Source organism: Tetrao urogallus (assembly GCF_951394365.1).
Source record: "Tetrao urogallus genome assembly, chromosome: Z".
NCBI classification, from domain to species: domain Eukaryota; kingdom Metazoa; phylum Chordata; class Aves; order Galliformes; family Phasianidae; genus Tetrao; species Tetrao urogallus.
In genome coordinates this window covers 22278248-22299477 of record NC_136816.1, presented here as the reverse complement: position 1 = coordinate 22299477, position 21230 = coordinate 22278248, and the positions used below count along the sequence as shown (strand labels likewise).

At 36.0% G+C, this 21230-nt stretch overlaps 1 protein-coding gene across 1 annotated transcript in view; it reads left to right on the top strand.

Moving 5' to 3' along the window:
• Positions 1-19746, top strand: part of CAST (calpastatin) — a gene marked incomplete at both ends in the record, with an annotated part of 57980 nt that extends 38234 nt beyond the window's left edge. The window contains 22 exons of the mRNA XM_079548242.1: positions 1488-1586; positions 2059-2160; positions 2904-2984; positions 3081-3134; positions 3713-3802; positions 3966-4061; positions 4599-4700; positions 6106-6189; positions 7163-7210; positions 9683-9787; positions 10080-10181; positions 11768-11869; positions 12753-12827; positions 13591-13623; positions 13754-13843; positions 14386-14484; positions 15516-15617; positions 17229-17321; positions 18156-18209; positions 18624-18713; positions 19227-19301; positions 19696-19746. Coding sequence (XP_079404368.1) covers positions 1488-1586; positions 2059-2160; positions 2904-2984; positions 3081-3134; positions 3713-3802; positions 3966-4061; positions 4599-4700; positions 6106-6189; positions 7163-7210; positions 9683-9787; positions 10080-10181; positions 11768-11869; positions 12753-12827; positions 13591-13623; positions 13754-13843; positions 14386-14484; positions 15516-15617; positions 17229-17321; positions 18156-18209; positions 18624-18713; positions 19227-19301; positions 19696-19746 — 1827 coding nt within the window. The remainder of the gene's footprint in view (positions 1-1487; positions 1587-2058; positions 2161-2903; positions 2985-3080; positions 3135-3712; positions 3803-3965; positions 4062-4598; positions 4701-6105; positions 6190-7162; positions 7211-9682; positions 9788-10079; positions 10182-11767; positions 11870-12752; positions 12828-13590; positions 13624-13753; positions 13844-14385; positions 14485-15515; positions 15618-17228; positions 17322-18155; positions 18210-18623; positions 18714-19226; positions 19302-19695) is intronic.
• Positions 19747-21230: the final 1484 nt, after the last annotated feature.

The following is a 21230-nucleotide window of genomic DNA, read 5'->3' as shown; positions in this document are numbered from 1 at the left end:
CAGAAACTGTATTAATTTCAAAGGTGCATATGACAGACTTCTTTTTGTGCTGTTCTAAATTTGAGACACTAGAAATTTCAAATTCTACACACTGATTAAATTAGCCCCCTGGCTATACCAATTCCAGCTAACTCATGAGAGCATTAATGGATAAGGATTGTCTGCAGAGCAGATACAGCTTCAGTGGCAAATAGTATTGGTAGTTTGTACTTGTTTGGTAATCCTGATGCGTGTCCACCTTGTTTTCCTCTCTGTACATCTGTTTACATTGCTTAATGCACTGTGACTTTTGTTCAGGCAAGCAATATGAAGATTACTACAGCTGTAGAGCTGCTTAACTGTTCTCCTGTATGTTACATGCTTGGGACTCCTCAGTCCACATGGAAGCTTTCTGCAAGTTTCTTGCAGCTACTTAGGAGAGACTGGTTCTTCAGAATTTTTCCCTGTACCTTTATTACCAAAAGTGAATAGACGAGACCATGTGATCAGTCTTTATCTATATGGGCACTGTCAGCATGGAACTTCTTTATCTGTGCAGTTTCAAGTATATTTGAAGTAGCAGCATTTAATCCAAATGCAGAGATCAGGAGGCTATATGTTTGCAGTAGGATAGGCCTAACTGCAAGGATGTAGGAAAAAAAAGTAGGAGGAGAAATGTTGGAAGAAGTTGAGGAGGTATCATTTCAGAGGGGCAAGTGGGGAAAATACTAGGGCAAAAACGTCTGGTAGAGTCAGGATCTACATCTTTTGGTCTTCTCATGTGTGTGTGTCTGGGTGGCAACACCAGAGTACCATGAAGACTCTTGCAGCTCTACTACAACATAGCGTTTTCTTTTGTTTTTGAAGTCTGAAGTCTGTATTGATGTTGCTCCATTACTAAACTCACTGTTGCAATAAGTAGATAGCTTACACTTAATTTTTGAGCAGTATTTGCTGCTGGTTTTAACAGTGTACTGAGAGCCACCATCTAGATGCAAGCGAAAGCTTTAAAAGGAGGCTTGGAAGGGAAATCATAATCTTTTTTGCACTGCAAATTTCTTTTGCTGGCAAAAAAAAAAAAAAAGTAGTTCTTAAAATTGCATGGGTTTTGCATGCAAGGTCACACTTTGTGCTGTGGTCAAACGCTAGAAGCAGCATATCATTCCAGAATATTGCACGTAGATGGTGAGATCAATCTGCCAGAGCATATGGATGCAGTGGAGATGCATAAACCAGTTGCTGTGTCCAAAATAAGTAGATTAAATTGAACATTCTTGGCTAGTCTTGAGTAGTCTGAGTATGTGCAAACTGCAGATATCCAGCTTCCAAAGCCTTCAGACAGTATGTGGAACTGTTTTTGTTTTTTTTCAAATCAAAGTGTATATAAAGAGGAACAGTAGATACATGTGCTGGAGTACAATATCTGTTTCACTTTGTATTGTCTGTAGAATTTTTAATACAGGGTCACATAGTGAAATGATCTCTTAATTGTTCTCTTATTTCTCCAGGCTAAGACTGAAAAGACATCAACAGCAGATGGTGCAGGTGCAGTGGGTGAAGGTGCTGTTGCAAGTACGGTTGCTGCAGCTGATAAACCAAATACTGAGGTTGGTCAACACAGACCTAGAAATGCTTCCATTGTAAACTGACTTCAGGGAATGTTTCTTTTTCTGAAACTTTCCTGTTTCAGAAAAAATAAATTTGTAATTTCTGAAGTAATGCTTTCTAGTAGTTATGGATTGTGGTGAAGGACTACGTGAACAGGTAAACATCTAATGGCATAGCATTTGCTTTCTGATTGACTTACAATTATTTTTACCACAAGTAGCATAAAATTAATTAATTTTTATTTCTAACTTACATTCCTACATGTCGTTCAGCTAGTATATAAATGCAGAGATCTTGTTACTGACACTGGGATTGAGTTTAAGACGAGCTTTTGTTGAAAATACTTGCAAATACAAGACCTACACAAAGAAACTTTCTTGTTTAGTTGCTAAAGTTTCTCCACAGATTCACCAGATGATTTTTTTCTTTCCATGGGATAGCATGGCTTATAATGCTCTGCTTATTTTTTAGCCTGCCATGGATGAATCAGCACTGGACAGCTTAATAGATACACTGGGTGGATCTGAAGAAGATGTGGCTACTAGACCAGTTTACACTGGTCCGGAAATTACGGTATTTAGCGCTTTTCAGTTTTTTGGAAAATTCATCTCTAAAATAAGTCTGCAGTTGCACATGGTGTAGTGATGCAGTAAGTTACTTCAGTGTGCTAAGAGGCATAATAGGATTTAAACAGCTGCATTCTAGTGCTTTTCAGTAACAGAGAAATGGTATCATTATGTATATATTGCAGCAGGACATGGTTAAGTAAGTGATAATGAAGTTGCTTTTTGAATTGTCTTCCAAGTACATTTACAAAAGGCATTAACGGATGTGTAAGAGAACAGTAAAGACTCTAGGAGCTTTCATATCTACTTACAAGAGAATAAAATATTGAGAATTTGAAGAATGAATATTTTCAGAGTTAAAATAGAAGAGTCAGATAAGGACAGTTAAGATTACAAGTCTAATTCAGTACTCATCCAAAACAAGCAAGTTGGGATTAGTAAATATCTAAAATTCAGTACATGTAGAGTAATATATATTCTTTGATACCTTTAAATGACTTTGTTCCAGAAATAATCTAAGAGAGTTCTGCTAGATGACACACAGCTGAAATTATTTGATATACATATGCATGACGGTAGATTCTGAAAGATATTATACAGCTGTTTTTCAGTATTGGTCCTGTGATCTAGCCAATATTTTTATTTTCTTTCCAAAAATGTCACTGTGGATAGATAAGAAAACTTAGAAATTATAAATTTATTTCAGTGAACAGTAGTATAAAAACATTGATGTGTACATTCTTTTCAAAGGAAAATATTTCTTCAGAGTACTTGGAAGAACTGGGTAAACGAGAAGGTAGCCTCCCTCCAGATTACCTTGCATTATTGAAGGTTTGTGAGTTAACAAAATACACAATTCTTTGTCGATTTTCTTTCTTTCTGTCTGTTTTTGTTTCCCACTTACTACAAAATCAATTCTCCTTCTAGAGCAAAGTGGATGGCAAAGATGGGGGCCTACCAAAAGTAGATGAACTTTCTGAAGTAAGTCTTTCTTGATGTGTGTATTGCAAGGTGAAAATAACCCAATTATCATAGGATTCCTTGGAAAATTAAAATCTAGTATGTCTACCAGTAATACCAGGAAGTGGGATTGGCCTGTCAGATAAAGTAGATACAGATAAAACTAAGAACTGGGCACAGGGATTTCTTGTTGGTTTGCTTATCTGCTTTTTAATAAAGAGGTAAGAATTGACAGAAACAGAATCAAGTCAAATAAATGCTTTCAAAGGCGTTGGTTATAATAATAATAAAGGGACAAAATAATTGTCATAATAATAACATAGAGAAGATATATTGACTGTGCATACAATAGTCTCTATAATCTTGTGAGCAATGATTACTTACACTTACAAATGCTTATACTTAGAAGATAATTCTGTAAGCTGATTTAATTTATCTGCTTGTAAGTTCAATATATAAAAATCAGTGCTTGTCTGAAAAAAATGAATGAAAGAATGAGAAGTATCATTTGAGTAAACATATTCAGATTTTAAACTAAGTTTGACAGCATTGATATTTGAACTTCACTAATCAGAACCTACTTTGCAAAATTTATTCAGAAACCAATGACAGATGATGAGCTTGCAGATGCCCTGTCATCTGACTTTACCTGTAGTATTGCTGCTGCTGAAGAAAAGAAGTCAACAGAGGTATTGATTTTTTTTTTTTGTCATGCAATCTTCTGTTGTAGTGAAATGCTTCTGTTATCATAATGCTTTACTCTAAAATAATGTTGACAGTTTTTATTTTTGAAAAATATTTTTGTAAATTTGCCTGTAATAAAATCCCTCTCATTTTCCTCTCATACTGAAGAAACAAACTAAGGAAGGAGAAATCATACAAGCACAAGCAGCAAGTTCAGTGAAGACTTCAGTTCCTCCTAAAGAGAAGAAAACAAAATCAAAAGAGGTATAAAGGTCTATCTTTTGGCTAGTTAACATCTGATTAAAATTTCAGTGTGCCTTGTCTTATAAAGATACTTGTCATCCTCATTTTAGTTGGAAATCCTGTTTAGCCAAGAGAGTAGGGAAATGTCAGGAATTCTGATAGCGCAGACTATCCAGCGTTTGAAAGATCTGGTCTTGATGGATCAGATTGTTCCTGTCCTCTGTAGAATGACTCTTATTTTGACTGGAGGAGTAAAGTAAATTTTCTTAGCTGTTTTAAGCTGCATTTAACATCTGGATGTGATTTTGTTTTCTAACATTTTACAAAGTATTCATTTTTTTTTATTTAGAGAGAATGTTTGTTACCTTACATTTTTTTTTCTCCAAAATTTGCCATATGCTTCAGTGTGGTGTTACAAAAATCAAATGTAGTAAAGTCAAAATGACCAGTGTGGTGCTGAATGTTTGCCAGCAAAATACAGCAAAATGTTTGTGTTTTTGTCCATTTAAAGAAATTAAAAAAAAAAAATCTGCATATTTTCGTAATATTTTTATACAGGAAATCAGAGAGGATGCAATGGAAGCTCTTATGGATACTATTGGTGGACCTGAACCTGAACCCGAACCGGAAGATGTTAGCACCATTGTAGAGGTGTCAGAGGTATGATCTTGCACCATTAAAAAGTAAAAAATATGTCTCCCGTGGAACCTTGGATCCTTTTTGCTAGTTATTGTACAAATGTGTTAAATAGTTTGTAGCAAAGCAACTTTCATGTCAAAGCCTAAGGAATGTCTGAGTCCAGTTTGGTTTGGAAAATTTAGAACTTACAGAATCCCAAGTGGAATGAGGTAGAATATCATATGACATTCTGGAAGACTAAAGAATTTTCTTTTTTGGCTATATAGATAGGAATACATATACTTTTCTTTGTGTTAGCTATAGTTTCTCTGTTTTGTTCCTAGTGAATAGGGTACAGTCAATCAATATTAGACCTTTGCTTTGCATATATTGCTTGTTTGATTACTTTTTAATAAATCCTTTTGATGTTTTGCGAGATGTTTTCCTTCATCCACCCAATTCCATTGTCTTTAAAATCTGGGTCTTGCCTTTAGCTATGTCTTCTCAGTCTCTTTTTTTCCTTCAACAGTAAGATTTCTGCAGTATTTTGCGCGTTGTACTTTGACCTTTTATTCAGTTTTGCAACTCTGTTTATAACACCACTAATAATACTTTCTTCCTCCCATCTTCACTTATAACTCAAAGCAGGTAAATGACAGGGAAATAGCAGAAAGATAATTATTGCTGACAAGATATCTCAGAGTATAATTCTGATAAACAAGACCATGTTGTATTGCATACTGAGTCTGGGCCTACATGTATTTTGGTGGATGCATTGCTTCATGAAGAAGGTCCAGAGAGTGAAAAGCTGTGTTTGAGTAGCTGATGACAAATTGCGTTTTGTATTGTCAGTGTGATGCAATCCAAGGGAACTTAAGGACTTTATATTTCCCAAAAGGTCTAAAAATACTGGCTATGAAGTTACAGTTCTGAACAGTAGCTGGAGCTTTATGTGTTTAGAAAACAAAAACAGAATATAGTCCTTTTTATGGTATTGATTCTTATTTTTTTCACAGAAACTGGATAAGAATAAATTGAGGAATTCACAGTATCTATGGCCTTTCGGTATCTGAAAGGGGTCTATAGGAAAAAAGGGGACAAACTCTTCAGCAGGGTCTGTTGTGATAGGACAAGGGGAAAATGGTTTAAACAAAAAGATTAAGACTTTTAATATAAGAAGAAAGTTTTCTTTATGGTAATCATGGTGCAGTGCTGGTACAGGTTGCCCAGGGAGGTAGTGGATGTATTGTTACTAGAGACACGGTCAGACTTAATGTGTCTTACAACTCACACAAATCTATGATTCTATGAACTTGAGTATGTTGATGTACAGAATATTTTTATCTGATGCTAGTATTTCTTTGACTGAACTATCTTGATAGTGATGTTGAGTGTATGCTATGCTTTTGTTTCTCTCAGTAAGTATTTTTCGTACTTTTTTTTTCAGGCAAAAGCTAAGGAGAAAAAAGAAAAAAAGGCTGGAGAAAGGGATGATACGGTACCTCCAGAATACAGGCTAACTCCAGAGCTGGTCAGTTTTTAAAAATCTCCGTTGCTATGTACATAGGACAGTTGTCTATAACACTTTTTTTGGTCACAGGTAGGGACAGAACGTGCAGAAAACAAGCTGTAGTAATGTATTCAACCTGTGGCTTTACCTTCTAGATAATTCTTGTGTCTTTACTTTCCTTCCTTTCCTTTATGAGCATGACTACATTTTTTCAGACATCCTCAGGAAAGATAGGATCTTCCCAGCTCATGTGTTCATTCCTGAAGAGTGGTGTGATTTGTTTCTGATATTCAGCCTCAGTGTTGGAAAACTGCTCTTGGTTACCCATTTTCAGTGTAGCCTTGAACTACTAATGTAAAACAGTATGTAAACTACTTCTTCAGATTGGAAATTAAAGCGATGGAGATTTGCTCACAGTTAAGAAAACCAGCAGTGGAACTGAGATTTGTTTTCCACGTAGTTCAATTTCACTACAGAACTGTTGTGTTTTTTTTTTAATATTTGTTAGAATAATTGACATTAACAAATTGGTATGAGAACTGTCGCTTGTGGAGCTGTATGTTTACTCTCAGTTTTGAGTGGAGCACTTTAACTCCTTAATTAGAGATTTAAAGGCTGTCTAGCCAGGAATGTGGAATATAACGGCTTCTCAGCACAAGTGAAAAAGTTTGTCTTTTGCACTCAGAAATTACCTTTCTATTGGATTAACTTCTGCTGTTTTGCCGTAGAATTAGTTCATACTGAATATTGATATTAATAGGAATGAACAGTTATTTTCAGTTTTGTGGCCTATTTTTATTGTGTTGACAGCCCAATATATATGTATTTTTTAATCTGCTAACCTGGTGATATAAGAGCTACCTCTTTTTAGGGGAATGCCTCTGACTATGTTGCTGATTTAGTCTGGTTATCTCATATTATTATTTTGAGGTGACTGTGGAATATGGAATTATTTCTTGCAATATTGGAAAATACTTGCTTTTTTTACTTTCAGGATAAAGATGGAAAACCAATACTCCCAAAGCCTGAAGAAAAACCTAAGGTTAGAAAACTGACAGTAATATCAATAAAACTGACAATAATGTCAAACTGACAATTCACGCTCAGAGTGAATAGATACCCTGTATTTTCCCCCTTCTGTCATCACTTCTCTCTATGCCATTATGTAAGTCTGTCAATTTGTTTGTGTCTTTAATTCCTTGCATGAAAAGCACTGATCTGAAGAGTCAAGTAGAAGCCATTTTTCCTGAAATTTACTGGCTGTGAATGAGGAGATCAAAGTAAGAAAAGGATCTAGAGGTTACTTAGGTATTGAGCAGTTACAGAAGTAACTGTTAACACAAGGAAAAGCTTTTGTAAAGAAATAGTATAAGGTATCCTGTAAAAGTCTGTTGGAGCAATTGAAGTGCAGATAGAGGAAAAGTAGGAAAGTCAGTGTTTTCTTGACAGTCATCAAATATAAGGTAATATAACTGGAAGGAGGCAAAAAGGTGCTACAGACATTTTCCTAAATAAAGAGATCAAGAAGCATCTTTGTTATGGCTTGGAAAGTGCAAGATAGATTGAATGGATTAAATTAAAAGTTTAATGGTTACTTGAAAAAGTACAAAAGGAAAGCGAAAAAAAAAGTAGAAAAAGAAAAGTAACTGAAAAGAAAGGAAACTGAAATATTATGACTTAAAGAGTCATAAAGAGCCAAAATATTTGGGCTGGAATTGGAAAAGTACAGTTAACCTTCGTTCTTCTGAAATGAGTGTGAAGGTCAGGACCAATCTAAATGAAAATGAAGCAGTGCTTTTGTAACGGAAATGTGAATTAATTTAGTATTCAAGCTTGAAATATGGAGGAAGACAAAGACAGTAATGAAAAGACTTCACATTTCTATAAATTTGTGTCTGTCAAATCTCAGATATTCAGCCATCTGGATGGGTGATGTGTGAGAGCTGCACAGAGGAATACTGACAAACATGTCACAAGAGAAAAAAGAGAAGGCTTTGAGGGAACCAGAACTGATGTTAGGAGACAAGTTCTCTTGTTTCACAAGGAGAACAAGGAAGAATGTGCCTAGAAGACAAATGCTCCAAAACAGGAAAAAAGTACAAATTAAAAGAGGCTGACCTATAGTATGAATGAGGTCCAATACCAATATCCTATAGCCAAAGAATGGCATTTTTAGCAGAAGGATAAGTATTCCTGTGCTTTTATACCCTTCTCTATCTGAGACACAATTATAATTGAATATTTGACATATCAGGTGTATGCATGTTTCGTGAGGTTTTCTTTGTTTTTTTACTTTTTTTTCCCTCTGTGTTATGTCCCAATTTGTAATTTGAAGAAGGCAGTTTTCAACAAGTCATACTTGCCAGTGGTGTCGTCAGTAATTTAGATCTATGAAATTGAAAGCAACAAAATAAAAACGATTCTGTCACTAGCTGACTAATCTTCAAATCAGTTAGCATCTCATCCTCAATTCCTGCGAATTGCAGTCAGTTATTTTTATGATTTCAGCTGGACTTTTATTAGTTAGGGTCTTCTTTTTGCATGCCCTTAGCAACATATGGTATGATTACTTTTGTGAAAAAAAGTTGGTTTTTCTAAATGATTTTTTGAGATAGTAGTTTAGAGAGGAAGTCCTTAGTTATGAATAGTGAAACTTTTCGTGATTAAATATTTTAGAAATACTTAGGGAAACTGACCAACAAAAGAAACAGTGTGGGAGGGGAAAAAGGTAGAAGTCTCCTTTAGAAATATCATAATATGTATTATGAACTTAATCAAATAAGTCTTTATTGAATGAACTGCACATAGCCATTTAATGGTTATCACTGATGTTAAATCAGCTGACATTTTGGTGTAAATCTAAAAGCCAGAAGGATCACAGGAGCATTTGTAATAGATCACAGAGTACTAAATTACGAAGTATCAACAAATTCTAACAGTTTGCAGAGCAGGGAAAGAAAGCTGCAATTTATTCACTTTTTCCTGGAGTATTCATAGGGGAAGACATGGAATGTCAGCAGTCACTGCATGAGCTGAGAACTTAAAAGTGACATTTCCTCTGGGGAGCTTTACTCTGTACTTTGCTGTGAAAAAAAAAATTAAGATGCAAAAATCATAACCTGATGCTGCCGCTTTCCAAAACCTCTGTGTAATTTGTACTTTAAATACTGGAAGAGCATGGCATTGGTTTAGTAAAATATCAGTGTTCTGTTTTTTTTTTCTAGTGAGAAAGTTGCATTTTCATTTCAATAGCCCAGTAAACTGTATTGAACATAATGTTCCCTAAATTTTGCACGCAACATTCTCTACAGTTACGTTAGCTTTTAATATCAAGGAAACTGACTCATTCTGATTTTTCTTGTTGTTGGATTTGCTTTTTTAGTTCCTTGCGCTTTAAAATTCATGATGTTTTTTGGATGTAAATGTCAGAGGTTATTTTGGTATTGGCTACAAAGGTTTGTCTGTAAGAAATAGGCAGTGAGTCACCCATACCACGCATGTCCTTTTTTTGCAGCCTTTGAGTGAATCTGACCTTGTTGATGAATTTTCAAAAGACTTTGCCAGCCCTGCACAGCCTGCAGTACAATCCAAACCATCAAAGTCCAGCAGCACATCCAAAGTAAGTCTAGTCTAGAAAATGTGGTTTGTTAAGACTGGATAGTGCTGCTGTTCATTCAAGAAAAAATATTTCCATTTCTTTGTTATTTCTCTGTGGCTTTCAGTGGAACATGGGGTATGTCAACTCTGTTTGGCATTTAGTCTTTAATTGAAGGGCATCTAGCTTTAAATTTGGACTCTTTTTCTTCCTCATTTTGTACTGTATTTTTAAAAAGCAAAACAAAACACTTAACAGATATGTTCGGGGTTTCTGAGCATATTCAGTAAGATGCAATGCAACTTTTCTGTTTCAGAAGCCATCAGCTCCTGCATCTGCAAAAACTGCAAAGGATGAAGTAGTCCCTCGTGCCACAGCTTGCTCTGTGCAGTCTTCAGCTCCAACATCTGTGTCTTCTGTGAGTAGTTAGAGCTAAAGGCAACCTCACTCGTAGTGAAGAATTCGTAGTGAAGAATTTCTCTCGTAGTGAAGAATTTCTTTTCAATATTTCATTTAATACTGTCTTCTAGTATAAAGCCATTACACCCCACCAATTCCTTATCCACCGAGTGGCCCATTTGTCAAATCCCCATCTCATCAATTGAGAGACAAGAATGTTGTGAGAGATAATGTTAGATGCTTTGCACAAGTCACATAAATGACTTCAGTTGCTCTTCTCTTATCTGCCAATACTTTTACCCCATCAAGGAAGATCATTAACTTTGACAGGCCTGATTTGCCTTTACTTAAGCAGTGTTGGTTGTTAACAGTAATCACTTTGTTTTCCGTGCATAATTTCCAGTAAGATCTGCTCCATGATCTTACTGAGCATGGGGATGAGGCTGACTGACTTTCAGTTTCCTAGGTTTTTCTTTTTTCACTTTTCAGGAACGGGGACTATCCATTTCACCAGTCCCAGTGGGGGTTCAGTTCACTGAACTACCATAATTTCTCAAATATGGCTAAGCAACTTTATCCACAAGTTCCTTCACGATCTGCAGATGCACCTTGTCAGATCCTGTGGCCTTGTGTACTTTCAGATTCATTAGATGGTCTCAAGCCTGCTCATCTGCAATGAGCAGTACTTCATTCTTCCAGTCCCTACCTTTGGATTCTGCAGTCTGGTTAGGACATTTGTCAGGGAAAATGAGGCAAATAAATCATTGAGTGCCTCAGCCTCCAGTGTATCTCAAGTAACCGAGTCTTCTGTTTTGTCCAGTCAAGAGAAGGCTCACATTTTACTTAGGCTCCCTTTAATCACTGATGTACTTACAGCAAGGCTTTCTCATCGTCCTTGATGTCCCTTGCCAAATTTGTTTTAAGGACTTCAGCTTTCCCAACCTGTTTGGGATGTTTGGATGTTTGGATGTTTGGACAATGTCTCTGTATTTCTCTCAGGTTAGCCATCCTTGCTTTCACTCTCTTCAGACTTCTTATTTGAGCTTGAATTTGACAAGATTTCCTTGTTCATCCTTTAATGTTCACCCATAAGCTCTCAGTCAGTTTCTCTTTACCCCCAGGCAGAGTTTGTGCACCCCAGATGGTCTTTGACATCAAAGGAAACACCCCCTCCTCATCTTCCCCGTTTACCCTTCCTACGGAGCCTTCATCTTTCCATTATAACACACAAGTCATGTGAACCACTTATCCATGATGCCAGTAAAAGCATAGCCCTATGAATGTGATATGCATTTGCATGGAGTCATTTGGGTTTGGCCCCTGATGAAGTTGTCTTGCTGGCTGGAGGGGATTGTGGTGCATGTCACACTTAAACGGGGAAGGTCAACAGGGAAGTTCTTAACAGAGTAATTTGAACTGACAGTTCTTGTGGTGTGCTCTACCCCCTGTGCTAGTGAATTTAATAAATACTTAGGGAAGAAGAGATTATACAGCAGTAGAATTCAGTAATGTGTGTCTGGCAATTGTAGCGTATGAGGAGTTTTTTTCAGCTGCAGTGAAATTCCAAACACATAATTATGTTTTGCTATATCAATACTCTGGCAGGTTGGTCATGTAGCTGAAGAAGCACTAGAAGCCTTGTCCAGTGGTCTAGGAAAGGGGGAGCCTGATCTAGAAGAAAAGAAACCTGCGGTGGACAAAGTTAAGGTAGAAGAATATTCAGACCTCAAAAAATGCTTTGTTGGTATACATATCTTCATTGTTTCTGTATTTCCACAGGCTAAACAAGTTGGAGGAGTACTCACACTTTTTAAAAAAGAATATTTACTTGCGAAACAAGTTGTGTTTTGCTTAGGAAATTCTAGTAGGGTTTAAATACAGTGAGTACTTCGTTGTTGTGCCTGTTGGTAGTATTTCATCTTTTGTCAGCTTCTGAAAACTGCTTTTGCTTGAGTATTACTGCAGAAACAAAGCAGAGGTAATGTGTGCATTGGAATTGGCAATTGGAATTGGAATATAGTTTAGTCCTTTTCCGAAAGGAACATTTATGATGAGTTGTTTAAATTAGGAATGTCACTGTGGGCTAAGTGCTAATGAATGTAAAAAAAAGAGCAACTCTTCTGGTGTTCTAGGAGCATGTCAAACAAAATTTTTTAAGGTTAGTTTTACTGTGATGTCTTCCTTATTGTCTTCCTGTACAATTTGTAGTGGGAGTAGTCCTTTATGGATTCGGCTACTGCATTCTCTGCTTAGACTACATGCAGGGTAGTTGCTGAGTGCATTTCAAACAAAGTCAGAATTTTGGCTCAGAGGTACACCGCTGTTATGTTTATTGATTCATTCTTGCCCGTTTACTTAACTCTGCTGATCTTCATTGAGGGATGTGGAGCTACTCCTAGTAGAAAGAAACACAAAGATAGATAAAGCCTTTTTGAAGGGCTCTTTGAATTTGCATGAGATTTTTTCATCTGGCTTTTGTATTGAATTAGAAAGATTGATTTGAATCAGTAAACTGAAGACACTGGAAAGTTTTGTATTTGAGTTTCTGTTGAGATGTGACAGTTTTATTAATTTTATTTTGCCTTCAAAGGAGAAAATCAAACAGAAAGAACACAAAGAAGATGAACAAACAGTTCCTCCAGAGTACAGATCAACGAATGCAAAAGTAATAAACTTAATGTTCTATTTCAGTCTGACCTTTCATTCCTCAGTTCACATGGATGAAACTGAAACTGTATTTCATTTTGATATGTTTACTTAAGGCAGTTTTACACTACGTAGAAGTCATGGTTTATAATTCCTGGATTATCTGACATCCTTCATTAGATGCCTCCATAGGAACTGAAATGGTTTAGATGCAAATGCCTGCGTATGAGTAATTTTGTTTGAGATTAGTATGGTGGAGTCTTTCATCATATTGTAAAATTTAATAAGTCATGACTACTTAAAACTGTTCTTAAAACACTCCACAAAACAACAACTTTCAAGTAGAAATTTTTACAGACAACACCACACAGCTCATTTGGCATAAATGGGTTGCTTACGTATAGCCAAGTCCTGCCCATCACTTGCCACAGGTGCCAGTGTGACACCGCCTTTCTTGACTCTTTATTCAGCAGTATATTGGTAGCAAGCTGGAAGTTGAGATCTTATTTAATTCTGCTGCTTACTTTCCACAGAAACAGAAAATTGGAGAAGCTCAGAATCCACACAGTGAATAACTTTTAAGTAGTCATGTCTTTAAGTTGCAGGACCTTGATTTTTTTAGATGACAACTTGGGTAACAGAAGTAAATGCTAGAAATTGCTAGTTAGATCCTTTTCTTTGGTAATACTATTTGTCAGTAAGTAAATTTCTGTCAGACTTCTCATATTGCATGGTCATTTAAGGACTGCTTGATTTAATGTAAGGGAATTTTTCTTTTGTAGGATAAAGGTGGAAGACCTAAAGAAAAGTCCCAGGTAAAGTGAACATTTACATATTTAGAGGACTGTTTCATTCATTAATGGCTAACTCAAACATTTGTAAGATTTGCTAGTGTTGAATTTTATAAATAGACCTACTGATATTTTTTGTCCTTTTCAATGATAGCCTATGAGTGAAAACGATCTGTTAGAAGGTTTGACAAAAGGATTTTCTCCAGCCCAATCTGCACCATTACCTACACAAACTGTAAAAAGGGTGAATATAATTATCTTCTAAAGATGTATTTTCAAATAATTTGAGTAACCTTTTGTTTTATTTTTTCCCTTAATTTTTATGCAAATATTCATGAGTGATTAAATTTTAATTCTGTAGCAGGAAATTAGTGGAATAGAGAGCAGGACTTCAATAGTAAGAAAAAAGCTGGACAAGTTAGCTTTCACATTTTCTTACCAGTTGTGTGCATATATAGTGCTTGAAGTAGAAATTTCTGAAAGTGCTGCTTGATACAGATGGGCTTGGTGAAATCTTACCTACTCTTAGGTTTTGTGAAACCTGCCTTTGACTTAACTAAGCCAGATTTTAAGTAGCTGAGATGGAAGATTGAACATGAACAAGCTAAGATGGAAAACACTACAGTCTGCACACAAGAAGACATTTCAATCTAAAATAAGTCAAGCTTTGAAGAAAAAGGAAGCCCTTTAAGAGTGATGTGGGCATTGCATTTCAAATGTGTGGAATTTGATAAATATTTTTCTTTTAGTCATCTCTGTTAGTAATGAGGCTGTGTCTTGTTTCAGAAAACCAAAGCGGGTAAGAAAACTGCAGATTCTTCAGATGTTATCTCTGCTTCTACAGTTTCCTCAGTGCACTCAGCAACTCCCCTGGCTTCTACGTCGGTAAGCAATGTTTTCTTTAGATCCTGCTTTCAGACGAGAGATTGATGAGTAGAGTTCGGAGTGCCATAAGGCCAGTTTTACCACTGTAAGCCATTGTAAAGTTAAGTCATTAGTTGTTAATAATGGTTATTGAGAGAAAAATGTTTCTTTTTAATCTGGAAAAAAGAGTTTAGAGTGTTCTGGACATTTTGTGTTTGCCTTTGAAGACTGTTCTGTCTGTTTTATCTGAATAGTGTCATATTCCAGTTTGTTCTTGAGAGCTCCCTGCCTGTTCTTAGAAAACGAGGAACACAGTCTCATGCTGATTGCTCCAGAATTACAGAGGGTATCAGCAGGATTTGGCATTTCAGTTCCGTGGGCAGATGAAGATAGTTACCTGCGTGCAAACAGCTTCATTTTTAGGCTTTGATCTTTTAACGGAACCACACCCTTCTTTTTCTGGTTAGGTAATGTCAGTATCACAAATAATAATAGCATAGTAATCAACCAGTGGCTTAGTAATTTGCATTTTGTAAGCCTAAACGTGAAAGAATTCAGTGTTAGTGAAAGCCCAGGTAGCTCCATGTCCTTCTAATACCAAGATTTTTCTTACGCTGAGATGTAATGTTGTATGTAGGGGCCATTTTCCACTTTGATCCGTGCAGTGAGAGCGCCCTCTAGTGTTTCCAACCTACTTTGAAAGGGGAATGTAGAACAACTAATCTGCAGTGATGATATTTGCAAAATGAATGACTCCTAACAAAAAAAAAACCAACAATCTTTTCTTAGTACTATTCTCATTAGTTCAATTGTGTAACAAAACAAAACCGTTAAAATCAATTCTATAACCTCTACTTGAAATTGATTTCTGTATGTCTTCAGTATACAAATGTTTTTTCCCCAGCTGTTATGACTACTTTGCAATTAGAAACTGAAAACTATCTGTACATTCTTCTCTGGACATTACATGAATTAGTACTTAACGCTAGCTTAATAAAAAACAATATTTTCACAGCGGATTTGGTTTCTCACATATATTTATATTTTATTAGGGAGGAAAAGAGATGGATGATGCCTTGGATCTCTTGTCTGATTCCCTGGGACAGAGAGAACCTGATCCTGATGAGAACAAACCAGTTGTGGATAAAGTAAAGGTAATAAAAGATATTCTGAAACTTTTGCTATCTCAGTAAAGTGAGGACTTTAATTTTTTGTTATTATTTCTAAGCAGCCAGTCTACAGTCAGATGAATTCTTTGTGAATTTTGTCAGAGATATTGAGTTAATACATTTTAGCTATTTGGAGATAATTGTTAAGATATTACAGGAATTTGCAATAATTTGTCTTTGCTCCCTTTTGTTGTTATTGTTCTACTTATTTTTCAGGTTTCTTCTCTGGCCTCTGAATGTTATGGCCTTTTTGTCAAACCTCATTGACTTTTATGAACCCCACAGACAAATTAATCAATGGGGATACTTGTTTAACCAGTTCTGTTTTTTTCTTGCTTGTTTCTGATTGTTTCATCCTCATTCGGTACTTTTTCATATAATTGTATAAAGAACTTTCTGTTAATAATTAAAACACATTCATCTCTGCATAATAGTAGTAGTTGTAGTAAGCCGTAAACTGAAATACTTAAAAGATTAGTTCTGAAGTATAATCACTATACATAACCATGAATAAAATAGACTCGAAATGGGAAGGTTTCTAGTCTGACTTAAGGTCATTGTAGTGATTTTTGGCTTCCCTATTTCCAGTCATTGGGGACTGACTGTCATGACTTTTTCAGCGTTACTGAGGGTGGGTTGGCAACCACATCAGGCAGTTCCTTCAGGCAGCTGGAATGCATGTCATAGGGTCCCATGTACTTGTGCACATTCAGCCTCCTGAGGCAGTCTTGAACTTGCTCTTTGCTTACAGTGGGAGTGGTTTTGCTTCTGCAGCCCATACCTAAATGTTATGAGAGATACAAGAAGCCTGACTGCCAGAGGCCACTGAGGTAGAGAGCTTGTTGAGTACCTCAGCCTTCTGCATATCCAGGAGGTTACCTCATTGCTCTCTGCATCTTCCTGAGGAAGTGAAGCAGAGGGAGGTGTGAGACTCTGCTCCAGGGATCCGATTGCAGGTTGGGAAGCACAGAGCAATGGAGGTTCAGAACAGACAATGGGAAATATTTCTTCACTGTTTGGATGGCCCAGCTCTGAAACAGGCTTCTTGGGGAGGTGGTTGATGCCCCATGCCTGTCAGGATTCAGAAGGCAATTGAATAATGCTTGAATTATAAGCTCTTAACTTTTGCTTAGTCAGGCAGTTGGAGTAGATGATTTTTGAAAATTTCTTCCAAGAGAAGATTATATTCTAATGTAATTTAGACAGAACTATTTTCTTTATGCTGGTCTGCTGTTGCATATATAGGTACATAACTTAGTGAATATGTGCACCTATTGAGAGCTTGTAGTTTTAAAACTTTCAGACATTGAGCACACTTGGTTGTGAAATAGATACATGTGGATGTTTCCCAGTAGTTCTGTAATTTTAAATTCAAAAGAGGCAGCTGTCCCAATTTTTTTTAAATGAACACTCACAGTTTTCTGATGTTTATAATGTTTGTCAAACTAATTTGACTGATTTTGTAATTATTGAACTATTTCATGATGCACAAGAGAGAACAACCTTCTGTGTAGTAAATAAGTATCCAGTTTTAAAATGTAATAGGAACAGGAGAAAATGTAAGTACTGAAATTCTTAAAAAATAAATGTTTTCAGGAAAAAACTAAATCTGAACACAGAGACAAACTTGGAGAAAGAGATGATACTATTCCACCTGACTATCAAAAACTTCTGGAGTCATCTGGTGAGGTAAGGAGAAACTGTGTGGTTTTTGTTACGTTATTTTATTGTAACTAGAAATTTGTGCACACATGCCAGAGTTTCCTCTGTGGAATTATAGGGAGAACAGTGAAACCAAACCAGGAAGAGTGTGTGATGTATTAATATATATAAGATTTACATGTTGAACCTTAATACTTAAGAGAAGCTGTCTGCATCCTTTCTTGCATTTAATATAAAAAAAAACGAACAATAGTCTGACTTAGATAGTGTTTTATAGGCAGTCTGAAAAAATAAATCAATTTTAACAAGCCAATAGCAATCATCATGAATATTTAGCAGCACAGCTTTCAGATATCCTGGCGCATTTTCTTAGTTGTTCCAGAAAACCAGGAGAACAAATTCTGTATTGCCCTTTACGAAGATGTTGTTTATAGTCTCCTGTACACAGGACCTGTTTGCAAACTATATGTAATAATGCTTATTGTTTCTAGGTAGTTTCTAGTCTGAGAACTAACTATATCTACAAGTGTGACCTTTGTGGTATTTATGAAGCCCTGTTAGCTGACATTCACTGTAATGAGTAACTGTGCTGACAGTGATTTGATCTGCTCTAGGTCAAGAAACTTTTTCCTGTAGACTGCAAAGGCAGATGAAATGACAAACATAGTCAAAAGAATAGAGAGTGAAAATACATTCTGAACTGAATTTGAATGTATTTCACAAGTAATAAAGAAGTCAGGTCAGAATGGTTCAACTTTCATAATAACATGAAAACTCCCTGTGTAATACGTGAGAGTGTGTTAAATCATAATAAGAATCTGACCAGCCCAACTTGAAGATGTAATCTTTGTTCCTTCAAAGGGTAAACCTGTCAAGCCAATACCAAAGGATGCTCTGAAAAACAAGGAACAGAAGGTAAAATTTCTTACATTTTTGGTCTGTGATTGTTTGCTGTGTACTCTGATCTTTTTCTTTTTCTTTTTCTTTTTCTTTTTTTTTTTTTAATCTGTGTCCTTTGGAGGCTTAGAATTAACTTTATTGTAAAATGTCATAAGTGCTACTGAATGCAGTAGGTAATAGGAGCAGCAGACAGCAAAACTTTTCTTAAGAATAACTATTCATTATAAGCGCACAAATGTGCTAGTAATGTAGGGATCTGGTATTCAAAGATATTGTGTAGTTTGGAAACCTCAAATAAATGCCTCTGTTCTGTAGAGGTCACGTATAGAAGACATACGTAAGGTGATTAAGCTATTCTTTAATGCCTAAAACAATAACTTGGGCTTCAGGAGTTAGCATATTTTAACTTCATAATTAACATCATTGCAGAAGCCTACAGATGAGTCTGCTGCTATCGATGCCCTGTCAGGTGACTTTGATACCAGTCCAAAGACTTCTGCCACACCACAGCACTCAAAGGTAGGACATTTTCTGCTAATAACACACAAAAAACTCCCAAACCAACAGTTTTTCACTACTCTATGAAAGTTGTTTTCTTTGCCATAGCTCAGTTTAGAATCAGATGTATCTTCTTTAGAATGTGCTTTCAAAATGTAATGATTCTTAATACTATAAGGGAAGTTTGATTTGTCCTCAGAAAGCCAGATTGATGGTTGGACTTGGTGATCTTGAAAGTCTTTTCCAACGTTGATAATTCTGTGATTAAGAGATGTTTCAGTTGGTGATGACCTTTTGAGCTAAATCTTTATGCTCTGTAGCAAATGCAGGATCTGACCAAATACACCAGCCTTTCTATGTCTGTGTACTTTCTTGTACCATAGTTTCCCCAGTATTAAGTAGGGATCCCAACTTCCATGTGTGCAGCCTGCATCTATGTATTTAAAATAATGTGTAAGGGCAGCAATTTAAGTAAGAGCCATCAGTCCTGTAATGTGTTTGTAACTGTAATTATATTTTTTCTTTGGAGTGTAGGAGAAAAGTGGAAAGGAAACCGTCACCACTAAAGCAACCTCAAAGGATGAAAGAAAACCCAAGGATCATAAAAAGGTAGAAATGTATTGCAGTATGGACAGTCAGGGTTAATATGCACTGTAAGTGGGACAGATGAGCAGCTGCAATTTGGAATTGTATTACGTGCTCCTACTTTGGGGGGAATTTTGCAGCAATGTGCTAACATCTGCTCTGGAAATGTTCTTTACATTTTAAGTGAAAGGATTTTTGCTTATGGTGAAATTTCTGCACATTCCTTTTGTATAGCAACAGAACTGTCTTACAGTTTTCAGTGTAAAAGTGGAAGGTCTTTAAATCCAGAAAGATGTGGGTTTTTTAAGGTTCTGAATAGTGACTGAATCACTGTGATTTCTGATGACTATCTGTCAGTGTATAAGTTTGGGTTTAGCTTAGTTCAGTTTCATACTGTCTTACTTATTTTGCCCCCTAGGCAAGGGGACAGTCCTCCAGCAGCAAATCTGAGAAGCAGAAAACAAGCTAAACGTTAACCTTTCTAGGTGAGATATTTTCTTCTCTTTTCTCTGAGCTACCATAAAGACAATTCACACTAGTGTTGTCAAAGCTAAGTTTTATAACAGTTTTAATTAAAAGCAGACTGTGATTAGAGACAGAGGAACACGTGGAATAACTCTGTACTTCAGAATGCTATGCAGAAAAGCCCTTACTATTTTTTCCATTTGTCCCTACAGCTAGTATAAAATTATTTCCTGTAGCTAAATTTCTTTAAACCCTTGTAGTTTTAAGCATTACAAAGCATACCATACTGATTCCTTAGTAAGACCTTTTCTGTGGAATTTACATAGACCAAGCAGTCTGGTTGTTTTTATATCAAAGACAGTTAACTTATGTCATTATTTCTGCATCAGTCAGAAAAAAAATGAAACAAAGCAAACAAAACAAAACAAAAAAAATCAAAAAAAACCCCCACAGCTAAACCAAAAGGTTCAACAGGTTTCATCAGTTGATGAACGAACCTAAGTCCTGTGTGAAGACTTAGCAATGGACTTCAGAAAGGCAAAGATGTGTAATGGTTCTGTATCTGCAGCAAGCTGATGTACTTAGTGCAGTACTGCTTTTGAAAAAAAAACCTCCTTTCTTGTGATATTTTGTCTTCCTGGGTTTATTTCTGTCACTAGATATGTTATAGCTGTTGATTTTCCATGCTAATGTTCTTATCTTTAATTTATCTATTTTTTTTCCCCTCAGGAAATTGGCACATGATGTGAAGAGTCTTCTTTTTACTGGGGATAATTATTGCTGCAAAAGCTGGTGCAAAAAGCATGTAGCTATTCTAGGTGTTTTTTGTACTGTGGTATTTCCTGGACTTTTTTCATATTTTCCTTTTTTTCCAGTAGTAGATTAGTTGTTTTTTTTCTAGCCTTTCATATTATTGTACTGATGTGCTTTAATTTTTTGTGTAATTTTCTTGAGTTCTCAGAGGAAAAGGATGCTTTATATTTGTAAGAAGTATATTTCAGAAATTAATAGCAATGCCAAAAAGAAAATGCAAACTTTTGCACATAATCTCCACATAGTGCCTGTCAATCTCAGAAGAATTTGCATGTGCTAGCAGTTTTAACATTGCAGTGAGTGTAATAAGTATTCTGGAATACAATGAGCTTTAGTTATCACCAGTGCATCTCAGCCTGGCTGCACACAGTCTTTCCTGACTTTTTCGTGGTGAGAAAACACAGATAAGCTGTGGAGGTGTAAGGAATGAGAAACTGGTGATAACTGTTTCATCAGGAATAACAAAACAGGTAGTTTTTGATGATGCCTTAGCTGCAGCTAACCATAGCAAAACCACTCCAGATAATACGGACTTTTTTTTAAATTGCAATTGCATCTGTGCTTTTTCATGATTTTGGGAGTCTTCTGGACTGAAAAAATAAAAATCACTGTGTACCACCACCACCACCATTATAATCACACAAGAGGAAAAAAAGGTGCATAAACCTTAGCAGA